Source organism: Notolepis coatsorum (genome assembly GCF_963971535.1).
Source record: "Notolepis coatsorum genome assembly, chromosome: 17".
Lineage (NCBI taxonomy): Eukaryota > Metazoa > Chordata > Actinopteri > Aulopiformes > Paralepididae > Notolepis > Notolepis coatsorum.
Window position 1 is genome coordinate 72693232 of NC_140181.1, and position 26264 is coordinate 72719495.

Below are 26264 nucleotides of genomic sequence, written 5' to 3' on the forward strand. Positions count from 1 at the left end.
TTGCGAGTGCTCCTGATGGCTAGCCTAGTACCGCGGGACTTTTATTATTATATGTCCGCGGGTTGGCCAGTACTGCGCAAACGTTTATTAAACATTATATGTCCGCGGGTGGTCTTGTGCAGTGCTCTCGTGGCACTGTCAACTAAAGCGAACACTCAGAAGACGCGCACCGTTTGCCAGTGCAGTGATTGCAGAATGTTTTATTTTTTTGTATACTCGCCAGCAGGGGAGGAAACTAACTTTTTGGCTTACCAGCCAACTGGCGGGTATCTGATTTTTTTTACCAGCCAAACGTAAAAAATACCAGCATTTGGCCAGTAAAGTGGCCTAATTTCCTCCCCTGCTGGCCAGTTTGATCAGGATCTTACATTATGATGGCCAGAGTCATACAAACTACCCTTCTTACTGTCTTTACTACTACATTCACATTTAGTAATTTAGTTTTGATCCAAAGCGACTTACAAGTTCTGTACAACAGGTCAGCAGGAAGGGTACAACTCTTTCAGCTAAGTAACAATGTTCGTCAAACAGTGTTGAACTTGGGTGTGACAGTACTAGTGCAAAGTAGTAAAGATATATTAGCATGGTAGGTAGTAATATAGGCAAGGAAGATTATTTAGTAGCAAAGTGCATGATAGTAAAAGACTGTACGAAGGTAAGGAAAGATATTGACTGAAGAAATGTGTTTTTAGTTGACGGTGGCAAATTGGTGGGGTTTTGGCTGTCCTAACTGTGGTGGGAAGTTTGTTAGAGCTCGGATAGGAGTGGGTCTGAGGCGACCAGAAGATGTAGAGTGGAGGGGTCTTGAGGGGGTGTAGTTAGAGACCATTGACCGGTAGGTGGGAGCCGTTCCCTTCGCTGCGTGATATGCCAGGTCAAGGACTTTGAGTGAAGCAGATTTGTGCGGCAATGGGAAGCCAGTGCAGCTCTATAAGAAGTGGGGTAACATGGGCTGATTTTGGTAGGTTGGACATCAGGTGGGTGGCTGTGTTCTGTGAGTTGTGGGTGGTGGTGGTCGTTAGACCAGCTAGCAGTGCATTGCAGTAGTCGATACTATGTACTATGCTAATATGTCTATACTACTATGCAAAGTGAAGCACTCAAATTGGACACTGCTAGAACACAACTCCACTGACCCTTAGCAGAGGTGTAAACCCCACCTGCCAAGTCGCTTTGGATAAAAGCTAAAATGACTAAATGTACAGTTGATTTTAATAATAATTAAGATGCTTTTGGTTGCCCTGGAAGGTGGCCAAGGTAATTCTAAAGACATGCCAGGCGTGGGCCACATCCATTCACACACAAACGGACCCAAGTCTTGCATCATGCCCCATGCTTCCGAACAACAAGTGTTGGGCAGAACAGATTCTAGAGACAGAAGGAGCTTCTTACCCGCGTCTCCATGAGGAGCTGCTCCTTCTCCTTCTGTGCCACCCTCAGGCTGGCCTTCAGCTCCTGCAGCTCCCTGCGGGTCTCTCCCAGCTGGACCTGCACAGAACACAACAGAACAGAACTTGTTGTTTTTTCACAGAGTTGGTTCACATGCACACAATATTCCAGATTAGGCCCGTCTCAGACTAAGGATTTGTATAGTCGACTTTGATTGGCCAAAATTTGCAGATAGTCGACTGGCAGTTTTTTATCATTCCATTTGGGCTGTGGGGGGTGCTTAATGTCTGATTTAAGTTAAGTGGAATAGTCGATTAAGTGATCGAAAGGAGCCGTAGTCGACTGCCAATCTCTTAGTCGAATGCAAAAATAATTATCATTCCATTTGGGCTGTGGGGCGTGCTTAATGTCTAAATCAGACATTAAGCACCCCCCACAGCCCAAATGGAATGATAATTATTTTTGCATTAGACTGAGAGATTGGCAGTCGACTACGGCTCCTTTCGATCGATTAGTCGACTATTCGAGGTCAGCCCTATTCCAGATACAACCTAATATCCTGATTGATTTATGAGGTGGTGCATTTTTTTATAAATTTTTTATTATCTTTTCCCCCCTTCTTTTTCCGTTTTTCTCCCATCCCAATGTTAGTCGTTATGCCAATTCCCAATCCCCTTCCTGGTCGTTGCGCACTCTACCCCCTACCGTCGGTCCGGGAGGGGGTGGAGACTATCACATGCTTCCTCCGACACATGTGTACCCAGCCCACCGCTTCTTTTCACCTGGCAGCGCGGACTCTCACTGGGAGAGTGTAACGTGTGGAAGGTCACACTTAGGGATGACCCCCGGACCCCGGTTCTAAACGGGAACCGGTATTATATTAGAAAAGACCGGAGTATTTATAAGCTCCGACGTTATCGGTACTGCTATCGGTACTCGAGAAATTATGGAGTTTTTTTTTTTGAGGAATTTAATTTAAACGTCGCAAACTAATCTTGTTGGCCGTTTTCTATATCACTCACTCACTCACTCACTCACTCACACACTCACACACTCACACACACAGTACAGACAGCTCTGCTCTCATCATGGCGGACAGAACGAAACGTTCAAAAGTCTGGGTCTATTTTACTAAAGTCGATGCTGACAACGCTCGTTGCCACAAGTGCAACAAGACATTTGCCAGTAATGTATAAGCGCTGGTACTTGTCAATGTGGCTGGCGGGGAGCTAACGTTATTAGCCTGAGCTCAGAGTAGAGTAATGGCCGAAATTCCGGAAGTAAAAAAACGAATGAGAGCTTCCGATTGGTGGTAAGAAGAAGAGGTGGGTGTAAGCGGTGTGACGTAATTGGCAGAATCGACTGTCAATCAAAATAGTATTGTATGACTCCAACTTTTTTATCTTACATTTGTAGTTAATTATAAAAAAGTCTATAATTCAGACACATTTAAAACATTGCTGCTGCTGTTACTGCTGAAGAAATAATATTTATTTATATTTATATAGTTATATAAAAGAATAATAAAGCAATGTCGATTCTGTTCTTAATTAATTGTTTTTTTTCTTGCAAAATAATCAAAAAGAACCGATAAGAGTATCGATAAAGTACCGAACCGTTAAGCAGTATCGATAAGAGTAGTAGTATCGATAAAATCCTAACGATACCCATCCCTAGTCACACTACCTCTCCTAGATCCTTCCCTTGCTGTGCCGGCGCCCTGACCGAACTGTAGGAGTCGCTGTTTACAACGACCAGGACCCACCCTCGCCGGGTTTCCCACCCGCTAACACTGCCAATTGTGTTAGTATGGACGGTCGGCCAACCCAGAAGCACCACAGCTGGATTCGATCCCACTGTCTCTGTGGTGGTAGACAGACGCTTAGTCCGCTGCGCTACCCGGCCGCACCGAGGTGGTGCATTTTCATACGAACATCGGCAACCTCCCCATACACACGTGAGTAAACGGATTCATACAAAATGCAAACACCAACAGGGCTTGTTCATGATCTAATCAGACAATGAAGCATCTCGCCACAGGTTGGTGTGGATGGGCCATTTGTGTGACATCATGCTGTGAGCTTTTTAACCCCCCCCCGATCCCTCGTGTTCCGCTGTAATCGATTGGCCACCACGGCGTGAGGAGGGCTTGTGTCCGGCAAAAGTTGACTAGAGTTCAACTTTGCTGCTGAATGTCACTCCGCGATGTCACGCGGTAACAACTGTCGGGAGCCCAGCGCAACAACCCCCATTCAAAAGAAGGGGACATTTTCCCCGCATTGTCGGATTAGATGTGAATGAGCCCTAAGGTATCGTTAATTTGCCCCAGTATGCCAACAAATATCAGTACATCCCAGCTGTCATATTCAGGATACTTATTGTAGTCAGGCTATGAGTTCATCCTGGCAATTATAAAGAGTTTAAAATGGAACACTCGGTTATCCCAAATAATATGTGCATATTTATGTGCATTTAAACTCACCTCACGGAGTGTTGGACACAAACACTAAAGTACGTAGACTGAAATGGTATATAGTGTAGTCAATCCAAATATGGGTTGACCATCTTTGCTCATGAAAATAGAAGCGATTTGGGAACACAAGACTTAAGTCACAAATACTTCACGCATTCACATTTACCCGATTACAGTCCTTCTCTCTCCCGAGCTCCACCTCCGCTTTCTCTCTCTCCATCCTCTCCTCCTGCAGATTCTCCTCCATCCTCTGCAACTCTGCGTTCAGCTTCTCCAGACGCTCACGGTCCCTCTGCAGAAAAAAAAGAAAGAAAAGCGCACACACACACGAATACATCATCATATGTTCACCTCACTCAGTGAGGTCACTGGACCGCACATGAAATTGGTTTTCTGCACCACATGGCAGCTGCAATGCACAGTAGATAAGCCAGGTACGCCACATGTGAGAGGTGTGGGAACATTTCATCTTCAAAGCATGAAACACTGAGCGGAAACATCAGAGCGTGCAGCAACATAACTCATGCCCCATGCTCCCGAACAGAGGGACATGCTGCTCGCTCTTTATTCACTACTTGACCTCTTTTACAGGCATTACTCTTCTGTGTTAATATTCAGCCACTTCTGTGCATTTATTCTTACACATATGTGTAAATATGTGTTTTATTTAGATTTATCCGCATACTTTAGTAGAGCAAACGTCCACAATAAAGTCAAACGTTCGATTAATGTTCAACTTTATTCATTGTTAGACAACTACTGGTGTTATTGACTACTAGTGATATTGACTACTAGTGATATTGACTACTAGTGATGTTGACTACTAGTGTTACTACTAGTGATATTGACTACTAGTGTTAATGACTACTAGTGATATTGACTACTAGTGTTACTACTAGAGTTATTGACTACTAGTGTTAATGACTACTAGTGTTATTGACTACTAGTGTTATTGACTACTAGTGTTAATGACTACTAGTGTTGACTACTAGTGTTACTACTAGTGTTATTGACTACTAGTGTTAATGACTACTAGTGATATTGACTACTAGTGTTAATGACTACTAGTGTTGACTACTAGTGTTACTAGTGTTATTGACTACTAGTGTTAATGACTACTAGTGTTACTACTAGTGTTATTGACTACTAGTGTTAATGACTACTAGTGTTGACTACTAGTGTTACTACTAGTGTTATTGACTACTAGTGTTAATGACTACTAGTGATATTGACTACTAGTGATATTGACTACTAGTGTTAATGACTACTAGTGTTGACTACTAGTGTTACTACTAGTGTTATTGACTACTAGTGTTAATGACTACTAGTGTTATTGACTACTAGTGATATTGACTACTAGTGTTACTACTAGTGTTATTGACTACTAGTGATATTGACTACTAGTGATATTGACTACTAGTGATATTGACTACTAGTGTTAATGACTACTAGTGTTACTACTAATGTTATTGACTACTAGTGTTATTGACTACTAGTGTCATTGACTACTAGTGTTATTGACTACTAGTGTTATTGACTACTAGTGTTATTGACTACTAGTGATATTGACTACTAGTGTTATCGACTACTAGTGATATTGACTACTAGTGTTATTGACTACTAGTGTTATTGACTACTAGTGTTAATGACTACTAGTGTTATTGAATACTAGTGTTATTGACTACTAGTGTTAACACATTGGTCGCCAAAAACGACTTACGCCGTTTTTGCCCACCATGCGTTGAACGGCAACAACGGCGTAAATCGTTTTTTGGGATCAATATTTCATTTTTTCGCCATGGCATTCATAATTCATCCAGCCTCCCTCCGGACTGCAGCGGCACCCTGTATGAGATTGCAACGCCTCAATACCGCCGCCTGGTGGATGGTCGGGCGAGTTACACTCTCGCCAAGATCGGAAGTGGTGATCGGTGCGTCGAGGAAATCCCTCCAGCAGTCATATCTTGTTACGTGGATCCAAACAAACACTATAGTGCATTTGGATCGCTTTCGAAACGCAATAATCTATATGATTTCGGCGTTTATTGCGCCATACAAACCGGAAATGGACCTAGGAGATCGGCGTCAAATAATTGGGATCTTTTTCCTCCAGTCTCATCGGCGAACGGTAAGAGGACACTAACGTTATTTTCAGCCCGATTGTTTATTCATTTCACTGCAAACCATCTGCTCAACATATCAACCCATACTAAATAAAGCCGTTACTGACGATCAAGGAATTATAAACGACCCCCCCCCCCCTTTCCTTCACGCATGAAGCATAATGTATACCGATCATATACATTTGAATTTTTTAATATAGCGTGTATAGGAAAGAAACGCCAATCAATAATCTATCATATGCGTCAGGGCCTATAACTCTCGTTTTTGGAATTACAGCAGAAAACATTAAAAACATTCTTATATTCTAGACGGTATTAACACAACAATGTATGAATGAAAAAATATAACGTTCCCACATCCTGAACGATAATCGATGTTGAATGGGCCATAGTAATGTCAATACAATACAATTTAAAGTTATAGCCCTGCAAAGAAGGTAAACATCTCCATAGGCTTTCAACGGTGGCAGACTGGGTACAATGATGGGCACAACCCCCGGCGCCCAATGTGTTAAAAGGAGAGGATCTATATTCCGCTGTGTCTGTGATCACGGGCGGCATCTCTCCATGCTGTACCTCGGCGGTGCGCTGCAGACTCTGTCTCTCCTGCACCCAGTGAGCCCTGCCCTCCCTCAGGCCCAGGGTGCAGTCGGCCAACTGCAAGGTGAGCTGCGCGGCCTGCAGACGGGCCTGGTGCAGCTCGGCCTGCCCATGGTCCCTCTGGGCCACCATGGCGGTCATGTCCCCCTTCAGGCCCTCCACCGTGCGCTCGCCGGCGCTCAGGCGCTCCCGCAGGACACGCATCTCCTTCAGAGCCGCCTCGCTCTCCGCCTGAGCAGAAAGAAACGGGAGGTGTTATGATAGAACGCCAGGGGTATGACATTGGTATAACAAAGTATAATATATTTCACTTCAAAAGGTTGTAAAAAAAAAAAAAAATAGACAGTACATCAGTTTAGTATAGCAGTTTAACATAACAGGATAATATAGCATAGCATTACAGTATAGGCTAGTAGGAGTATAGTAATATAGTATATAGCAGCTTAACCTCTTAAGCCTGAGTGGTCCGGTACTGGACCGACAATGCCATCACGCCATAAATCCATCTCTACAGAATGTATGAATTAATGTTGCGTTTTTTTTCTTCATATGTAGCCAAGAGTAAAGACCCTAACCCTGTCAAAACAGCAGTCAAAGTGTATATTTTCAGCACTACGTTTGTTTACCAATGGTTTTAAGTGTTATTAGTGAAATATTAGTTATAGAAATCTAGTTGAAAAAAGGTGAATATTGACGCGAGGAAATGATGCCACCATTTTGTTTGTAGTCGCCTTACTCAGGTGATCGAGAACCTCCAGGCTGCGTTTAATTGTTTTCAAACCTCCCTTTTTGATCTTAACACATTGACGGCCACAGGGATTAGACGGGCCCCACTCTATACGGCCAGCATATCATAATAAGGTTTCATTGTGCGTGAGGCTGTTTGTAGAGCTAAATCTATACTTTATATTATTGCTATCTGTCCATTCTCATTGTCAATTGACACTATAAACCGTCCCTTCAATATGCCTTAAACAAATAATTTTTTCATCAATACGTTCCCATTTTATAGCGTCTTGAATATGAACGTTATAGCAGAATGTTCTGGGATATTTCTTGGAACGCGAGATACAGGGCGCTAAGCTAATAGCGTTAAATCGAATGGCGTTTCGGCCATAGACAAGCTAGAGATAAAAATCAAAATGCATTTGATCTGTATCATGGTCCACCATGAATGCATGAAAGGGGGGGGGGGGGGGGACGTCGTTTCTGATTATTGATTACCAATAACGGCATTAGCCTCAGTAGCCTAATTCGCTGACTGGGTGGATGGCTATCAAAACAAGGCCTGATTGGGCTGTAATTGATTAACAGTGCACATCAAATTAAATCACAGTTTAAATAAATGTCTTATACAAGATATGCCCCTAATACCTGCTATCTATTCCCCTACACACATATGCGCTTGCTCGCACCCCCCACCCTGGACCCCCCAATGGATAATCCATCCATTCTCATTCGCTCTTAACCAGACACTACCATTATATGCTAGCTTTTATTTTCTCCACCACTTCTAACCACATTGTCAATTTAGATTCATTGAGACCCAAAATTCTTGCTGTAGATATTTCTAGATAAATCACATCGAGATATGTAAGGATCCAGACCTTTCGACAAATTTTTTCCGGTTGAATCCATCGTGATGCTATCAGTTTTTTAGCCACTGTTATACCAGATAAAACCAATCTCTTTAGCTGTGGATGTACTGCATACCCAAAAACATCATTCAGCAGTAATACAGAGGGGTGTACAGGTATATTCAGAGTTAAGAGATTTGATAATTGCTGGGTCACTTCTTTCCAGAATATCTTAACTGGTGGGCAGTCCCAGTACATGTGCATAAATGTCCCCTCGTCCCCATTTGTACATAAGGAGCATTTGGAGTCTTGTTTAAGACCCATTCTGTTCAGTCTTATAGGAGTCAAGTATGTCCTATGGTCTGGATATAGTTAAGATTGATTTGTTGATGGTCCGGGTTCCTTGATGCAAGTCGAACATTTGCCCAGGCTTCTTGCCACTCAAAATCTATTTCCAGGTCTGGTATATCCCTCCTCCAAATAGAGTCTAGGTGGAGGGTTTCATACGAGGCCGTTAGTAATTGATGATAAAAATCTGATACAAAACCTCTCGATGTCTCTCTTTCATAGAAAAATTTGTGGTATCTGTGGTGTGCAATTGGTATCCTTAACACTTTAATCGCTGGAGACGCCAAAACACGTCTTTCCCCGCCATGCTCATTCTGCCGAAGACGCCGTAACACGTCTTTGATATCAATATTTCAAAAATCTGTGATCGAAATCATATTTCTCCCCCAGAGACCTGAGATATACTGCAGAGCCCCACTCAACTCTCTAACGGTTCAAGAGCGCCATCTGGTGGCCGATCGGCAGATCGCCCAACAGGAAGTCATGTGGATGAAGTGGTGCTCACCCATATTTCGTCCGGGCACTCGCTATCGTTAGAGGGACTCCATCTTGATAACACGGGACAGCGATCGGTTGCAAATAACTTGGTAAACAACATGATTTGGACATATATACTATTATACAACCTGGAAATGGATCGGGTATTTCTACATCCCATAATGGGAATATCTCTGCTCCACGCTCATCGCCCAACGCTATGAGGAAGCTACGGTAAGATTCAGCGTGTTTTTTTAACATGTTCCATATAAACTGCTCTGATGATCATATCACCCACACTAGATGAATGATATAACGTTGCCCACGGAATTATAAACGACCCCCCGCCCATCCGGTCAACATCAGATCATACGTAGTAACTCCTAGAAGCACGTCCATTTGAAATTTTTTATCTCGCACAGATTCCTACCAAACTGTATTTGATCATCAATATAATGCATTTAGGGCTATAAATCAAGTTCTGGAGAAAGCTGCAGAAAACGATAAAAACATACTTATACTTTAGACCGTATTTTAGTATGAATATGTGAATGAAAAAGTATAACGTTGCTACACCCTGAACAATAGATATAGGACATTGAATGGGCCATAATAATGTCAATTTAGCAATAGAATTTAAAAAGTTATAGCCCTGCAAAGAAGGGGAACTTCTCCATAGACAAATAGAGCTGGCGAGAGATGGTAAATTATGAATTTAACCATGGCGATCAAAGTGTTAATGGAACACCATGAGACTTCAAACATAACAATAATTGTGCGTAAAAAAGATATGTGGAACCGGTGAGATAAAAAAAAAATTCTATTTCATCATAGCTACAAATACCCTGTTTGTTGAAAACATCTCCTAATGTATGTATGCCTTGCTTTTCCCATCTAGGGAATCGTATAGGTCGTTTTCTAATCAGGAGTGCATTGTTATTGAATAAGGGAGTATGATTATGCCATTTATGTGGGTTCGAATATTTTTTGTGTGTTTCACGCCATATCCGGATCGCATGTGTAATTATGGGGCCAAATTTCAGTTCGCATTGCTTAATTGATATTTTGGTGTATACTATGTCCTGCAGTCTCTGTGGTGCTACTATATTTACTTCTAAATTTCTCCAGGATACTGATGCTTGGGGTTCAAACCAGGTTGTCAGTGGTCTTAAAGTGTACGCCTTAAAATAGTGGAAAAAATTTGGAATTGCCATCCCTCCGTCGGCTTTGTTTCTCTGTGCGGTGGATCTTTTTATACGTGGTGGTTTGTTATTCCAAATAAATTTATATGCGGAAGAGTGTAATTGTTTCCAATAACCATCTGGAGGGGGTAACGGAAGCGTTGAGCTGATGAAGTTGATTCTAGGTAAGACATCCATCTTAACTATTGAAACCCGTGCCTGTACCGAGTTTTTAAGTTTTGACCACCTGTCAAGGTCGTATTTGATTTTATTTTGGATTTCTATGTAATTGTGTTTCACCGTTTGGCTTATGGTAGGGAATACTTCAACTCCCAAGCATCTAAAGTGTTTAACCATTGGTATTTCTTCTGGAAGACTTGTATTCTTTGCAGGGGCGTTCTGTGGAAGGAAAGCCGACTTTGGCCAGTTTATTTTAAATCCCGATAGGTCGCCAAAGTCATTAATCAACTTGAGAAGATGAGGCATTGCGGTGTTAGGGTTTTGCATGAACAGTATTACGTCGTCCGCATATAGACTAATTTTGTGTTGTGTGCCCTTGATTACGATTGGTTCTATGAGTTGGGATTGTCTTATATATTGTGCTAAAGGTTCTAGTGATAAATCGAATAGTCCGGGACTAAGAGGGCAACCCTGTCTAGAAGAGCGTGATACCGGAAATATTCCGGAGGTGATTATACCTGTTGTAATCATGGCCGATGGGTCTTTGTATAATACTTTAATCATATCAATGAATCCTTTTCCTAACCCCATCCTTCCTAATACTGCCCATAGATACGACCATTCCAGCCTATCAAAAGCTTTCAGTGTGATTGGTGTTTCTAACTGTTTAGCATCATCCTCTGAAAGTTTGGGGAGGTAAATTTGATTAAGATATGTGTCCATTTTGTTTTGATCGAAGGTCGTTTCTGATTTATACAAGTTGGAGTAGAATTCTTTGAATGTCGCGTTTATTTCTTTGGTGTCTGTTACAAGTCCTTGTTGTGCTTTAATGGAGGTTATATCTGCAAATTTTGCGTTAACTCTTAATCGCGTAGCTAGTAGGTGACTTGGTTTGGAACCTTGAGAGTAATGCTGTTGTCTTGTGCTACGTATTTGTACTTCAGATTGTTGTCTGTAAATGGCGTTAATCTCTATTTTTAGTAAATTAACTTGAGATTCCAGTCAAGCAGAGTCGTTATATTGTAAAGAAGTAAATAATGTAGAGTAGAGCGTTTCTAATTCCGGCAGTTTTGAGCATCGATTCTTGCGTATTTTGGATGAAAAGCTATCCGTGAAATCCTTGATCATTCCCTTTACCGACATCCATAATATTCTAGGGTCCGGCACCGAGTTCACATTCTCTGGTAGGAATACTGAAAGAGCTTCTTTGAGTTGTGTAATGAATTCCTTGTTATTCAGCAGTGTTGTGTTAAAGCGCCATCTTGGGGCTCGGGATGATAGTACACCAAATGATACTTTTAGGAGTAAATAACAGTGATCTCCACTTCATAGTTATCAAATAGTCTCGGTGTTGCGAAAACATAATCTATTCTGGAGAGTGTTTTATGTCTTGCTGATCGACAAGAGTACTTCCGGGTCGTGGGGTTGAGTGATCGCCATAGATCATTTACACCTGTATTCTTTGCCCAATATAATAGGGTGCCCTTTATTCTATATTTGTATTCATTATTCATCCACTGACCTCTGTGTTGCTATAGGAAAGGATTTTGAGATCACCAAAGTGCAATACCGGCCACATCCTGCCAGATGGCAGTGTCGCCCACCCTTTGAAACCTTATATCTAACCTCGTGTTAAACTCTCCGGTGCTATATTTAGACGAAGCAGAGTAAATCGCTTCATCCAACCACTTCGAAACGCATCTGGCAGACTGACACACTCGATCCATAAGTTGTGCCAAATTATGTCCGGGACCAGATGGACACAAATACTGGAAATCGCGATCAGACAATTGGAATATTCTTTTTGGAATACCCCCGACCAAAGGTAAGGACTGACATCAATTTCAGCTTGATCCAACAATGTTTTGATATGGATCCAGCTGATCAGCTTCTGTAGTAACGCGAATGCCGTTACTGGCCATCAAAGCATAAAAAAATTACCCCCCGCCCACCCCCCCCCCTTTCATGCATTCATGATGAAACATAATACCTATTATATACATTTGATTTGGAAATAGTAGCGTGTCTAGGCAAGAAACGCCAACGCTTATAGTAGAATACACGTAGCGCCCTATAACTCAGCGTTTCAGGAATTATCCCGGATTACTCCTAAACTATACTTATATTCACCACGGGATAAAGCGTGAACGTATGCATGAAAAAATTCTCTTTTTTGCATGTTCGACAGAAGAAAGTCACTGTCAAATGACTATAGTATTGTCTCCATAGCTATAACATAGAATAGATATAGCTCTCCAAACATAGTGATGCACAGTAAAAATATGTTATGGAAACGTGGCACGTTAGCCACAAGGACCCGACTAATCCCTGGCACTGAATGTGTTAACCTCTTCCGCCCATGCGGTCCGTCGGCGGACCACAAATTACATCATGTCATAAATCAATCTCTCCAGACTGTTTGACAAAAGTATCGTTTTTATTTTCAAACGTATTCAAGTATAAACATCATAACCATGTCACAACAGCAGTTATAATGTATATTATCATCAATACGTTAGTTTACCAATAGGTTAAAGTGTTATTAGATAGATTTTACTTTTCGTTTTTGACGCCATTTTGAAGAGGACAGCCACAGCTTTCAATGAGTGTTGACATTTTTCAGAAACACCCTACCCAGAAGCCTCTAGGTCCCGGCAAGCAAATGGCTTGTTATGAATATTTTTTTATTATCTTATTACTCGGGATAATGAACCACAAAACGTAACGTTATTGACATATTGAAGCACAGTTAGTTTCTCTTGCCTATTTTTAGCATGTAGCAACAATTAAATTTGAAAAGTTGCAAAATGGTGCCACCCTGGTAAAAATTAAAAAGCTACTGTACATTACATGCACGCCTGGTGATACTAAATCCAAATTGAACTCGGGCATTTGAAAGATATATATATATATATATATATATATAATATAAATGTGCAAATTGGCTATAATAAGGTAATTTATAAGCCTGCTATTCTATATTCTATAATAATATTTCAAATTGCATTGGTCCGGATGGGAGAATTCAGTACTGTATCTACAGAACCTTCTGTTTAATCATCTTCATTTCCTTAGATTTTTGTACACATGATCTCAAGAAGGTACTGAACGAGATCAGTTCCAGTTTTTCATGTCTGGTCATTATTAGCATGGTGTTATTCACTGTCAAAGATGCAAAGAAAAATCATAATTTATATTCTTTGTTTCATCACAATTTAAGCAAGCCTAGTAATAGACACAATATTTCTGACACTGGGAATACATTCCCTGAGGTCCATAGATGTCCCTAGATACCAAGAATATGCAAATGGACCTTGTAAAAGTGGAGCAATATTCCATTTACTTAGGTATGTATTTTAGGCGGATTTTCAGAAAAAGAGTTTAAGAGGTTAAACAGTGTTGAAACTTGGGCGCTGCAGTGTTGAGTGCATAGTAGTAAAGACATATTAGTATAGTAGGTAGTAATATAGGCAAGGAAGATTATTTAATGGAAAAGTGCATGATTGTAGAAGGTTATTTTTCCCCTTCATCTCAGATATTGAAGAAGTGTGTTTTTAGTCTACAGCGAAAGATTTGCTCCCGATAATTGCTCCCGATGAGCAGGTTGGCACCTTGCGCAGTTGCCTCAACCGTCAATGTGTCTGTAGTGAATGGGTAAAAATTTGAGGAACAAAAAATTATAAAGCGCTATATAAATGCACCATTTACACCAAATAATGTGCCCACTTTAAAACACAACAAAATATAACTACAGCTGCTCTTATACATTTAACTGCTGGTTTTATCAAAATAGTCGAACCAAATAGTATTTTAAGTGTCTCTTAGTTGTTTAGACTCTTAGTTGCAGAAACATTTAAAACGTGTAGTTGTTGTCAAAAAAAATTACCAACGAGAACCATTTTGGATTTACTGTCTCGATGCCTTAAATTACCCTGGTTTGAATGAAGACATTCTAATATTTCCTAAGAAAATGTTTTCTATTATTTTATATAATGTACCAATTGTTATTTCTATGTGAAAAACAAGATACCCTCATATACACTTATTTTCTGTTTGGTATTCAACCACATAATGTGCACCGGGACGTATACGTCCCGACATGCCTGTGCGCGGAACGCACGAAAGTCACGGCACTTTGAGTGTCTAGCGGCTCGGGCTGCATTTCTCGCCGAACATATCAATTACTGTTCGAAAGATCTATTTGTTGCCGTTCGAACGCCACCTCACTCGGCCAAATCTGTGCCTCGTTAAAACTAGAGTTATTTCCCAGCCCAGCCCAACACAGTTATACCAATATCATTCGACTGCCGTTTTGCATAGTCAAACTCAAACATCCAAGCCCCGCCCCCCAGCCCACTGTTCAAAGTGCCGCCTGACCTCTTTCCTGTGGGCGGTGGTGAGTTTGTGCGTGAGGGTGGTGATGGTGTTCTGGAGCTGCAGGGCGCTGGTGTCCCTCTGGGCCAGCGAGCTCCTCAGACCCTGGAACTCCTTGGAGAGACTCCGCAGCTCGCCCTCAGTCTGCTCCAGCTTGGTCTGGGAGAGAGGCGGAGGGGTCAAAGAGAGAGGAGGCGGAGGGGTCAAAGAGAGAGAGGCGTCAGTCGACGGAAGTACTCAAGCGCAGTTGGAGGGAAATGTCCACGTCGTCTAAAAAGGCAAGACCCTCCATTACCTGCAGGCTCCTCCTCTCCTTCTCTTCCTCTTTCCTCTGAGACGCCGCCTTTTTAGCCCTTTCCTTCATCCTGGGGAGAAAGAGAAGCAGTCAGCATCAAGTCAACAGTCAACAGGGACTAAGGCTACAAGGAGACAGCTACTGGGTAAACCAATTAAACTGATCAGTCTGAATATTGGAGTGGGCTACTGTTGTCTACCACATAAATGGAGTATATTCAGATTTTTTTGTGTTTGCAGTTACGTGCATAACCTGAGTTGTGACCTTTATCTGGGCCAAGATTTGGTCAAAATGGCCAATAAAGTGACTTGAATCAGACGGGGAAAAGCAATGTTTTTACAATTGTTGGATCTTTCCCCACTTCATCTAGTAATAATAATAGAGAAAGGAATTCCCCAACAACAACTTGGCATATGTGCTCTCATTTCAGAAGTGAAATAATTGCAGAGACACAAGATACTGTAAGTGGATCAGACACAGCTTCCCTTTTCTTGCAAAACAGGTAACACTTCGGATCTCTGTAGCTCATTCAGTTGGAAACACTCCTAATAAGCTCTCGGTTTGCCCTCAAAATCGTGCAGCTCACATCTTGGGATTCTAAACTCCCATGTTTAGAATCCATTGCACTGAGAATAGGGGCATGCCAAATTAAGATCTGAGGTGCGTAAGCAGCTCATGGGACCTGACCCGGCTGAGCCTACAGATCTTGGCTCTGGAACCAGAGTCTGTTTATCATCATAGGGCTGGGCGATATAACGATAAAGATAATTATCGCCATATATTTTAATAATCGATATAAAAAAAAAATCGAAAAAGAAATATAGAATTCTTTTTTCTTTTGTGACCTGCAACAGTGCAGTTTTAAAACCAGAGACAGTGGACAGACTTGTCTTTCTTGCCTGCAACTTAAAGTAATGGCTATTCTTGTCCAAATGACAATACTGACCAAATTGAGATTTATTTTTCTCTTGTCAATTTATTTTTGGTCCAGAAACGTGCGTGGCCAATCAGAGTGCAAAACGGGAACGCGGAAGGACAACTTGCTTGTGGGAAGTATAGACGCCTCCAGGGGAGTTGAACAGTTCTGGCTCTGCTAGTTTCTTTTCTATGTTTTGGCGCTTTTTTGGTGGACAAACCACCGCACATGTGCACCGTGACTCGTGACTGGAGACTAGCTCTGCTAGCACACATAGCCTACTGTGTACAGACGGTTTCAAACTGTATTTTAAATGTGACATGTGCGCCCAATCGCATGACGAGCAGTGTCTTAGCCCATTTCCACGTCGAACAGCCTGCAAACGACCTAACGCCTAGTTTATCACTGGTTAAGCTTAGGCGTCTCTTTCGCAGTTGGTTAAGGTTCGAGTTTGGAATCAGGGCTGGCGTTCTATCGCCATGCTCTAAGACAAACTCTAACCTTAAAACAACTTCGAAAGAGCGTCTAAGCTTAACCGTCCAAAGAACTTGCCGTCACACAATTGGGCGCACATGTCACATGACCAGAAACGTCAGTGGCCAATCAGATCGCGCAAAAGGACAACTGGCTTGTGGGAAGTATAGACGCCCCCTGGAGCCACAGCCAGCAGAGAAGCCGGTTTACTTTCGCTTTCAAACCAGCTGCAGCCTGAGAACTGGAGTGTGAGGGGATGTAACACTAAAGATGGCGGCAACGACAAAGAATTGCTGCAAAATAAACATACATCTGTTGTTTACATTTTTTTTTTATACTTATAACAATATCGATAATATCGAATATCGAGTGATATTCGATATCGTTATCGCGATATCATTTTTGGCCATATCGCCCAGCCCTATATCATCATAGTACTTCCTGAAAGTAAGTCAAATACCTTTAGTCAATGTCGAAAATCAGCAACATTCCCCTTTAACACAGTCCTCCGTTGTCCCATTGCCATCAGGTGTGTGGAAGCATGCACTGGATTATCTGATGCAGTTGTAACTGAGTGGATTTGAACCTGGGACCATGGGAACCTTGTCCCAGGTTCAAATCCACTCGGTCACAGTCAACAGTTCACATAGAGCTATCTCACTCAAACATGGGATCAGCTAGCCTAGCTGTTGGCCAAAAACACCTCTCCTAAGCTTGGCTTGCTGATCCATATCCGCTTCCGCTTTGTGCTAAGCTAGGCTAGCTTGCAGTCGGATAGCTTTCTACTCAAGGCACAGAGAGGACATTTCCCATAATGTTTAAATGAGGTAATTTCACATGGAGTGGAGCTCATTTAGTTCCATTAACGGATTACCAGGCTACATTAGGGGGTGTAATGGTGCACGTATTTGTACCGAATCATACAGGAGATTCCGTTCCGTGCGTGTATGAACCGAGTTAATTGTCCGGCTTTAACCATGGAAGTGCAGAACGGAACTTAAATTGTATGCGGAAGTTAAATTCACATCTCCAAGTTCCCCCCTGGTGACATAACTTTCGCAAAGATCCAGATGTTGTCGGAGCCATCCTAGCAACTGAATTTAGCATCTCAGCACAGACCAGCCTCGCAGAGTTTGACCATATCAAATCTATTTGAAATGCTTAGGCTAAGTGGGGAAGCATCAGTAATACAGTACAGCTGCCGCTACTGAAATTGTCAATCATCTCCAGAAACTCGCAGTCATACCTGACATGGTTTTCCTTCAGTGATATCACCATTTCCCAATGCACGCGGTGGCTGTTCAGCTGTGGATATTCCCAACTCCATTAAACTTTAACATTAGCGTTACACAGCTGGGTAGGCTGCTCCAGCATTAGTTGGTACACATCATCGTACCGTCACAGTGGACCGATACTTGCCCTTTGCAAGACTCTACGGAGCGGCACGGTGGAGTAGTGGTTAGCACTGTCACAGGAAGGTCCTGGGTTCGATTCCTGCTTGGGGACCAGGTTGCCAGGTACCCAGGTGGGGTATCTCCCGGGCCTTTCTGTGTGGAGTTTGCATGTTCTCCCCATGCTCACAAGGGTTTCCCCTCCAGAAAAAGAGAAACTCAATGGAAAAACATGCAGAACAAATCACGACGAAGACGGACAGGAGGTCTCTTGGATTGGTCCCCCTTATCATGTCTGCTCTCGGCGACCCAATGCATGCGTGTGTGTTCCTGTGTCTCGCCCATCTTACATGTGTGCGTTTGCTGCATGACAAATAAAGACTTCTTCTTATGAGAGAGCCAGCTGAGGGATGCGTTCAAGAACAGCAGTGTTTTAGAATGCACAAATCAAAATATAACTACAGCTGCTCTCATACATTTAACTGCTGGTTTTATCAAAATAGTCGAACCGAACAGTATTTTAGGTGTCTCTTAGTTGTTTAGACTCTTAGTTGCAGAAACATTTTAAACGTGTAGTTGTTGTAAAAAATAATTACCAACGAGAACCATTTTGGATTCACTGTCTCGATGCCTTAAAGGATAACTCCACTTTTTTTTTTAAATTAGCTTATTTAACATCTTCCCTGGAGTTAGACAAGAAGATGCATACCTTTTTTGTCTCTGTGCGTGCATTTTAGCTTTGGGAATAGACGCTCCGTTAGCATAGCTTAGCTTCATCACTGGAAGTGGGGGAGGACAGTAGCCTTACAGTGCCTTACAGTGTATTGCAAGGTCTGACATTGACCAAACTTGATATGCATGACCTTGGTGGGCTCTAGGTAAACTCCTGAAAAGGGGGTCAATGTCAGACTTTGCAATCAAAAGTTAGGGGGCTAATAACCCTTGCCATAATTTCAGTGCGCCCCTAACTTTTGATTGCAAGGTCTGACATTGACCCCCTTTTCAGGAGTTGACCTAGAGCCCACCAAGGTCATGCATATCAAGTTTGGTCAATGTCAGACCTTGCAATACACTGTAAGGCACTGTAAGGCTACTGTCCTCCCCCACTTCCAGTGATGAAGCTAAGCTATGCTAACGGAGCGTCTATTCCCAAAGCTAAAATGCACGCACAGAGACAAAAAAGGTATGCATCTTCTTGTCTAACTCCAGGGAAGATGTTAAATAAGCTAATTTAAAAAAAAAGTGGAGTTATCCTTTAAATTACCCTGGTTTGAATGAAGACATTCTAATATTTCCTAAGAAAATGTTTTCTATTATTTTATATAATGTACCAATTGTTATTTCTATGTGAAAAACAAGATACCCTGATATACACTTATTTTCTGTTTGGTGTTCAACCACATAATGTGCACCGGGACGTACGTCCCGACATGCCTGTGCGCGGAACGCACGAAAGTCACGGCACTTTGTGAGTGTCTAGCGGCTCGGGCTGCATTTCTAGCCGAACATATCAATTACTGTTCGAAAGATCTATTTGTTGCCGTTCGAACGCCACTTCACTCAACCAAATCCGTGCCTCGGTTCTCGAGTTACATAACGATATGTCAGGCAAGCGTCTTTTTACGTGCCGAGCGTCAGATGACCACCCGAGACTGCCGACGCTCCAGAACTGCCAATCATCCGCTGATGAGTGTACCTTTCCAATGATACCCCATGTGGGGGGTGCAAATAAGGGATCTAGGTGAAAGTTGATGAGCGAAAACCAGAAATGATCATTCAGAATGAATGGCCGTGGATGAGGAAATGGATTTTGGAGATTTGGGATTTTTTTTTTGCATGATTTACCCGGATCTCTCTCAAAGACCCATTTCTGAACAGATTTTTATAAAATTTTGACCAGTACTACATAAGACTTCAGGCTATGGATCCGCAGTGTTTTACAGCTTTTTTTCTTTTTTATATTGCAACCACTACAGAAAAATTTGAGTACACAAGTTCAAGTTCAACTCAAGTTGGACAATAAACTGGACTGGTCGGACAACACAGAGGCCCTCTACAGGAAGGGACAGAGCAGGCTGTTCTTCCTGAGGAGACTCAGGTCCTTCAATGTGTGCAACAAACTGCTGCAGTCTTTTTACCAGTCTGTTGTGGCCAGCATCCTCTTCTATGCTGTGGCATGCTGGGGAGGCTACATCAACTCAAGGGACACCAACAAGCTCAACAAGCTGGTGAGGAAGGCTAGCTCCGTGGTGGGAGTCGAGCTACCTAGACTTGAGGTGATGGGAGAGAGGGGGATGATAAGGAAGCTGGATGCCATCATGGAGAACCCCTACCACCCCCTCTACGACGAGCTAGTCAAGATGAGAAGCTCGTTCAGCCACAGACTCATCCCCCCCCGACACTCAACTAACCGCCTCGGACAGTCCTTCATACCAGCGGCCATCAGGCTCCACAACAGTGGGCAGCGACTAGCAGCCTCCAGGCCCCACAACAGGGGGCAGCGACAGCGACTGCTACCAGACATTGACCTGGGACTTATAGGAACCCAAGGGGGACAAAGTAGACTACCCTGGTACTTTGATTAATGTACACTCAGTAGATAGTAAATTATAACACTACCTCTTGCATACTGCACCTCATGTGACACTGTGAATAATGTGAATATTCCTCAGCTAGTCAGATAGTAAATTATATTGACCATATTGATCAAATTGTTTACACTGCCTGTGTTGTCTTTTACTACCTGTATACTGTGTTGTTTTACTACTTGTACCCCTCCCCCCCTCCCCCCCATGCTGCTATGATGCCTGAATTTCCCCAAGGGGATCAATAAAGGAATATCTTATCTTATCTTATCTTTAAGTTCAGACCTCTATGCTCTGTTACTCTATTTCATTAGCACTTAAAGTGATTTTCCTTTTTTGCATTAGTAACTTCAGAATGTTATCTTTCAAAACAGACCAGGCTCATGCATGCGCTATAAGTATAAAGTATAAAGCTAAGCTTTGCAAAAAAGGTATGCTGTCCTCAAGTTCAAGTAAAATAATTGCCACTTTTCTGGGTGCCCGTTAAGAGGTTAATGTCATGTTGCGATTCTATTGATATGCTCATCTGTAATTGATTGATTGATTGCTCAATCACCAATGTATGACGGTCACCTGTGTTGATGAACTCCTCTATATAAACCTGTAGCAACTTCACTAACACTGATGAAGACCAGCTTGGTCCAAACATCTAACTATGTAGCCATGACACAATTAAAAGGCTTTTAAAAAGGTTTTCCTTCCGTATTTATTTTTGAGTGCCTGGCATCCTGTCTTTTCTACAGTCTTCTTCTCCCAAAGACCCAAGAGCACCTACAATTTATTGCTAAACACTTTATTCACCATAGAGCGTTGGCCTAGTTGAAATCTGCTACTTAGTGTAGTTGTAGCTGTTTAATCACGCACATCCATAGCCTTTATGTGCCTTAATTTGTTCAGGAAATTGTGGCCAATTAGCCACTGTTTACACGTTTGACGTCATAATAAATTAAAGGCAATTTCATGTGTTTGCCGCACCCCCCCCCCCCCCCCCCCCCCACCAAAACATAATAACTTGTCACTTCAAAACCGAAGTACTTACCGAACTGTGACTTTTTGTGTACATGGTACATAGATTCATCCATTCTACATTCATTGCACACAACATCCACATGCACACACTCACTTTAAACATTCACTTATTCACCGTATTTTATCTATTTATTCGTACAGATTTACCTCATTTTTGCATTTTGCAGTTTAGTTTGGTATATTCTATATTTTGTATAGCGTTTTGGTCTTTTAGGTCGCTTTCACATATAGTTTTGGTGGACTCGGTGCGGTTCTGGTGGTGAAGTTGCAACATTGTTGCATTCTTCATTTGGTTCGCCTGCGTTCACATAGCAATCTGTCAGGCGCACCAAACTATCTGAACAATGTCACGCGGTCGAAAAGGGCGCTCGTCTATTGGACAGTGGAAATGTGTGTGTGGCTGCGAGCCCTTGTGTGCGCGCGCGCGTGTGTGTGTGTCTGTGTGTGGACTGCGAGCCCTGGCTCCAGATCAGCGGAGGCGAGTTGTTCTATTGAAGCCGATTACCACCATCCTCTCGCTAAACAACTTGTACACCACGTTGTTATATATATATAATAATAACAATATAATAAGCTGCGTTTTTTCTTCCTTCTTCCCAAGATGCACAGTTAGATATATAGATAGATAGGGGCGGCTACGTGGCGTAGTGGGCAAGGCGCTCGCCACGAAATGCTGGAGGCGTCCGTGACAGGGGAGGGTTGAATTGGATGATACGAAATTGGGATGGGAGAAAATATAGAAAAAATGGGAGAAAAAGTGGATCAACAAAAAAAAAATATATATAGATAGATAGAGAGATAGATGCAGTGTGCTTGTTTTGCATTGAATGCTGCGAGCAGTGGTAATAATTAGCACTTCCTATATTTGGTTCGTGTTTGGTTCGATGAAGCGAACCGAGACCTACGTTTTCAGGCGGACCAGAGTTCGCCTGCTTGGTCCGCGGACCGAGTTCGACGCGCATTCACACAAACCCGAAAAACCGGACTATCGAATTCTGGTCCGATAATCCAGACCAAACAGCCCCTGTGTGAAAGCGACCTTAGTCTTTCACTGTATGAAGCACAATCTAAGGAGGGTCATACAGAACCAAGCATTTCACATATAATGTAAATATGAGATGTATTATATGTGACAAATAAAACGAAACTTGAACAGAAAGGCAGAAGGAAAGATGGCGTCTTACCTCTCCAGCTCGGCCTCTCTCTCCGCAGCGCTCTGTGTCAGGGTTTTGATGTCATCCTCCAGCTCTCTGATGTGCTGCTCGCCGGCTTCCTTTGTGGCCTGTAAGGCACTCTTCTCTTGGGCCAGGAAGTCTCCTGAAGCCTGCACCTCCTAACAGTAGACAGACAAAATAGAGAGTTTCTCATTTCTACTCTGGATCCAGGATATAGACAAAGGTGTAAAAAATAATCAATGCAATATTAATATCAATATTAACACTTTAACTGCCGGAAGACGCTTTTAGGCGTCCTTCCCTGCCATGCTCAAGTTGCCGAAGACGCCGTAACTCGTCTTTGATATCAATATTTCAAAAATCTGTGATCGGAATCATATTTCCTTTCCGGGGCCCTGAGACACAAGTGTGATCTCCTCTCAATCCTCTAGCGGTTCAAGACCGCCATCTGGTGGCCGATCGGCAGATCGAAAAAACGGATGTTACCTTTAACCCGGTAGGACTCACTCCATATGGGGTCCGGGCACTCGCTAGTGTTAGAGAAACTCAGTCTTCACACAGTGAACATCGATCGCTGCAAATAACTCGAAAAAACAACATGATTTGGACGTATATATTATTATACAACCTGGAAATGGACCGGATATTTCTATATCCCATAATAGGAAAATGTCTGTTCCACGCTCATCGCCCAACGGCGCGAGGAAGATACGGTAAGATTCAGCGTTATTTTTCAATGTGTACGATACTAACTGCTATGATGAACATTTGACCCACATTAGATGAATGGTATAACGCTGCCCACGGAATTATAAACGCCCCCTCGGCCATCCGGTCAACATCAGATTACGTGTAGTAACTTCCAGAAGTCCGTCCAGTTGGATTTTTTTATATCGCACCGATTGCTATCAAACTGTATTTGATCATCAATATAATGCATTTGGGGCTATAAATCACGTTCTGGAGAAAGCTGCAGAAAGAGATGAAGACATACTTATACTTTAGATCATATTTTAGTATGAATATGTGAATGAAAAAGTTTAACGTTCATACACCCTGAACAATACATATAGGACATTGAATGGGCCCTAATAATGGCAATTTAGCAATAGAATTTAAAAAGTTATAGCCCTGCAAAGAAGGGGAACTTCTACATAGACAAATAGAGCTGGCAACCTATGGTATATCATGAATTTAGCCTTAGGCAATCAAAGTGTTAATGTAGGACATTTTATTGTATATAAATGTGATACACTATAGGCATGTCTGCACACTGAAACTGAGCTCAAGATTGCATTTTAACTGTTTTTCTAAAAAGATTTGAACAGTGCTTCTGAATAAAACGATTAGACTAAACGCTTGAGTGTATTGATGCAGTCATTGAAATGATAACGTTTATAATTTAATTATTTGTTTTACTGGAATACTAGTGGCCGCCATAATCGAATCACTGACGCTATATTATTCAAAATAACAGGATGTAATTAGTTTCAGACAGATGTTTTGTTTGTCTCCCGGAAACAATGTCAAGCTGAGTGGCGCGTGGGACACAGGTGGAGTGGCCATAATAATCAACCGGTCCCTGCGCCCGTCTTATTTGCCTGGCCTATCATACGGCACCTCTTGCATGCGCTCCATCTCCCCCATCATCTCCCTGCTCCGCCTCAGGTCCTCCTGCAGCCCGGCGACGTGGCTCTCCAGCTCCCCTCGCCCCCGCTCCCAGACCGCCTTGGCCCTCTCGTACTTCTCCCGCTCCCTCTCCTTCTGTCGGTCCACCGCCTCCCGGGCCTGCAGCAGCTCGGCCCGCTCCCGAAGACACTCCTGCAGGCGGCTCTGATGGAGATGGGAGAGAGGAGAGAGGGGAGAAGAGAGAGAGGGAAATCCATCATTGCATTTTCACCCTTTTGAAACGGTCTATTGATTTTCCCAACGCATTCAAGTTCATCAATGCTCATTCATTCTGCTAAATTGAAAGGAGCCAGATAATGTACTCTCTCTGCACTATATTCTCTCTCTCTCTCCAAGCTCTGCTTTGCTAGTAGTTGTTGTCCGCCCACCTGCAGTAGTTCAGCCCTGGGCACCACCAGCAGCATGCCTGTGCCTTCCTCTCCTCCGTGAGCTCCTTCTTCTAGAGTAACCAGGTCCTCAAGTGGCTTGGGGGCTAAGAACGCGAACTTGGAGCTGCGAGAGCACACCTCCCCTTTCCTGTCGATGTACACAAATTGATACTCCTGGGAACTGGTCTTGGGGAGGTAGGAGGCTGAAAAATGAGTGGATGGGTGGGGGGTTACAATTTGCTTACAGGCAGAACGCATTACATTTCATAGCAGTCATTAATTCAATTATTTATTACTACATACAGTACATATGACTATATATTCACCGACCTATCATAGCTTTTATGCTCTGCATCTTCATAACTATGGTTAATAACAATAAATTAATAACAGAATAATAGTGCACGTGACACCGTGGTTAGCACTGTTGCCTCACAGCAAGAAGGTCCCGGGTTCAAACCCCAGCAGGGGGCCTTTCTGTGCGGGTTTTCCCCGTGTTTGTGTGGGTTTCCTCAGGGAACTCCGGTTTCCCCCACATCATAAAAACACACGCATGCTAGGTATATCCTGCCATTGCCCTGCCGTTGCCCTTGACCAAGGCACTGGCATTACAACTGGATGTAACCGGAGCGGGTCCCCGGGCGCCACACCGTGAGGCTCGCCACCGGCTCCTAGAGAGTTAGAACGGGTCAAACGCAGAGGGCGGATTCCCCCAGAGGGCATTAATAAAACCAAGTTATTATAGGGGATTAATAAAACCAAGTATACTATAGTATTCAATAATAGTGATAAGCAAGGACGTCGTGCAAACCTACTAAAGGTAGTCTGCACACCTCAAATAGTTAATCCGTCTTTTCAAGTTAACCAAATAAATTCAATGTACAATGCTGTAATGCAATGCTGTTTTGGGCCAATGTCTTTTGTGCCTGTGTGGCGTTTGTATTGTGTTGTCTTGTTGATTGCAACCATGGTGGAGCCAAAGACAAATAGAAATATCTATCCATCTATCTATCCAAGTAGCATTAGCTTCATACAAGTTTCAACAAAGCATGGTCTCTTTCTGAGAAAACAAGACACTGCCGTGTCTAAATAAATTATTTAATTTTGGTCACAGCTGGTGGTTGTTCACCCGGTCTTGACCACACACACACACACACACACACACACACACAGGGGTTAATCGGCTATACCCTAATGTCTGTAATGTATACTGTATTTCCGTTGCAGTGTTTCTGCTTCACTAGACTCTAGTACACAGGGTGCAGTCAAATTAAAAGGTGTTTGTGTGACAGAGAACTTAGTATAAAGTTTATACCAAGTTATCTTTACTTACATGTACACATATGATATATGCATCTTTATTTAAATGTTTTGCACAATTCTCACGTTTATTTAGAGATTTTCTACATAGTATATTTGATTACAGAGTTGCAATGTGCCACAGCTCTGCTATGTTCACATATTTCTTTATTCTAGTAGACCTATATTTTAATTGTAAATAATTTTAGTTTCGATAAGTGCTTAAGTTTGATTGTTTTGATGCTTGGTTTGACAATTAGTCTGGTCAGTTTAGGCATAATGGCTGCAAAAAATGATTAACATTTGAGCCAATGTTTTTCT

At 42.5% G+C, this 26264-nt stretch overlaps 1 protein-coding gene across 2 annotated transcripts in view; it reads right to left on the reverse strand.

The window, feature by feature from the left end:
• calcoco1a (calcium binding and coiled-coil domain 1a) overlaps positions 1-26264 on the reverse strand; it is an 80560-nt gene that overhangs the window by 9547 nt on the left and 44749 nt on the right. For both annotated transcript variants that reach the window (XM_084332887.1, XM_084332886.1), the window contains exons 4-11: positions 24645-24847; positions 24208-24420; positions 22597-22745; positions 15018-15087; positions 14726-14881; positions 6562-6816; positions 4029-4154; positions 1393-1488 (exon numbers count right to left, since the gene is read on the reverse strand). In XM_084332887.1, coding sequence (XP_084189013.1) covers positions 1393-1488; positions 4029-4154; positions 6562-6816; positions 14726-14881; positions 15018-15087; positions 22597-22745; positions 24208-24420; positions 24645-24847 — 1268 coding nt within the window. The remainder of the gene's footprint in view (positions 1-1392; positions 1489-4028; positions 4155-6561; positions 6817-14725; positions 14882-15017; positions 15088-22596; positions 22746-24207; positions 24421-24644; positions 24848-26264) is intronic.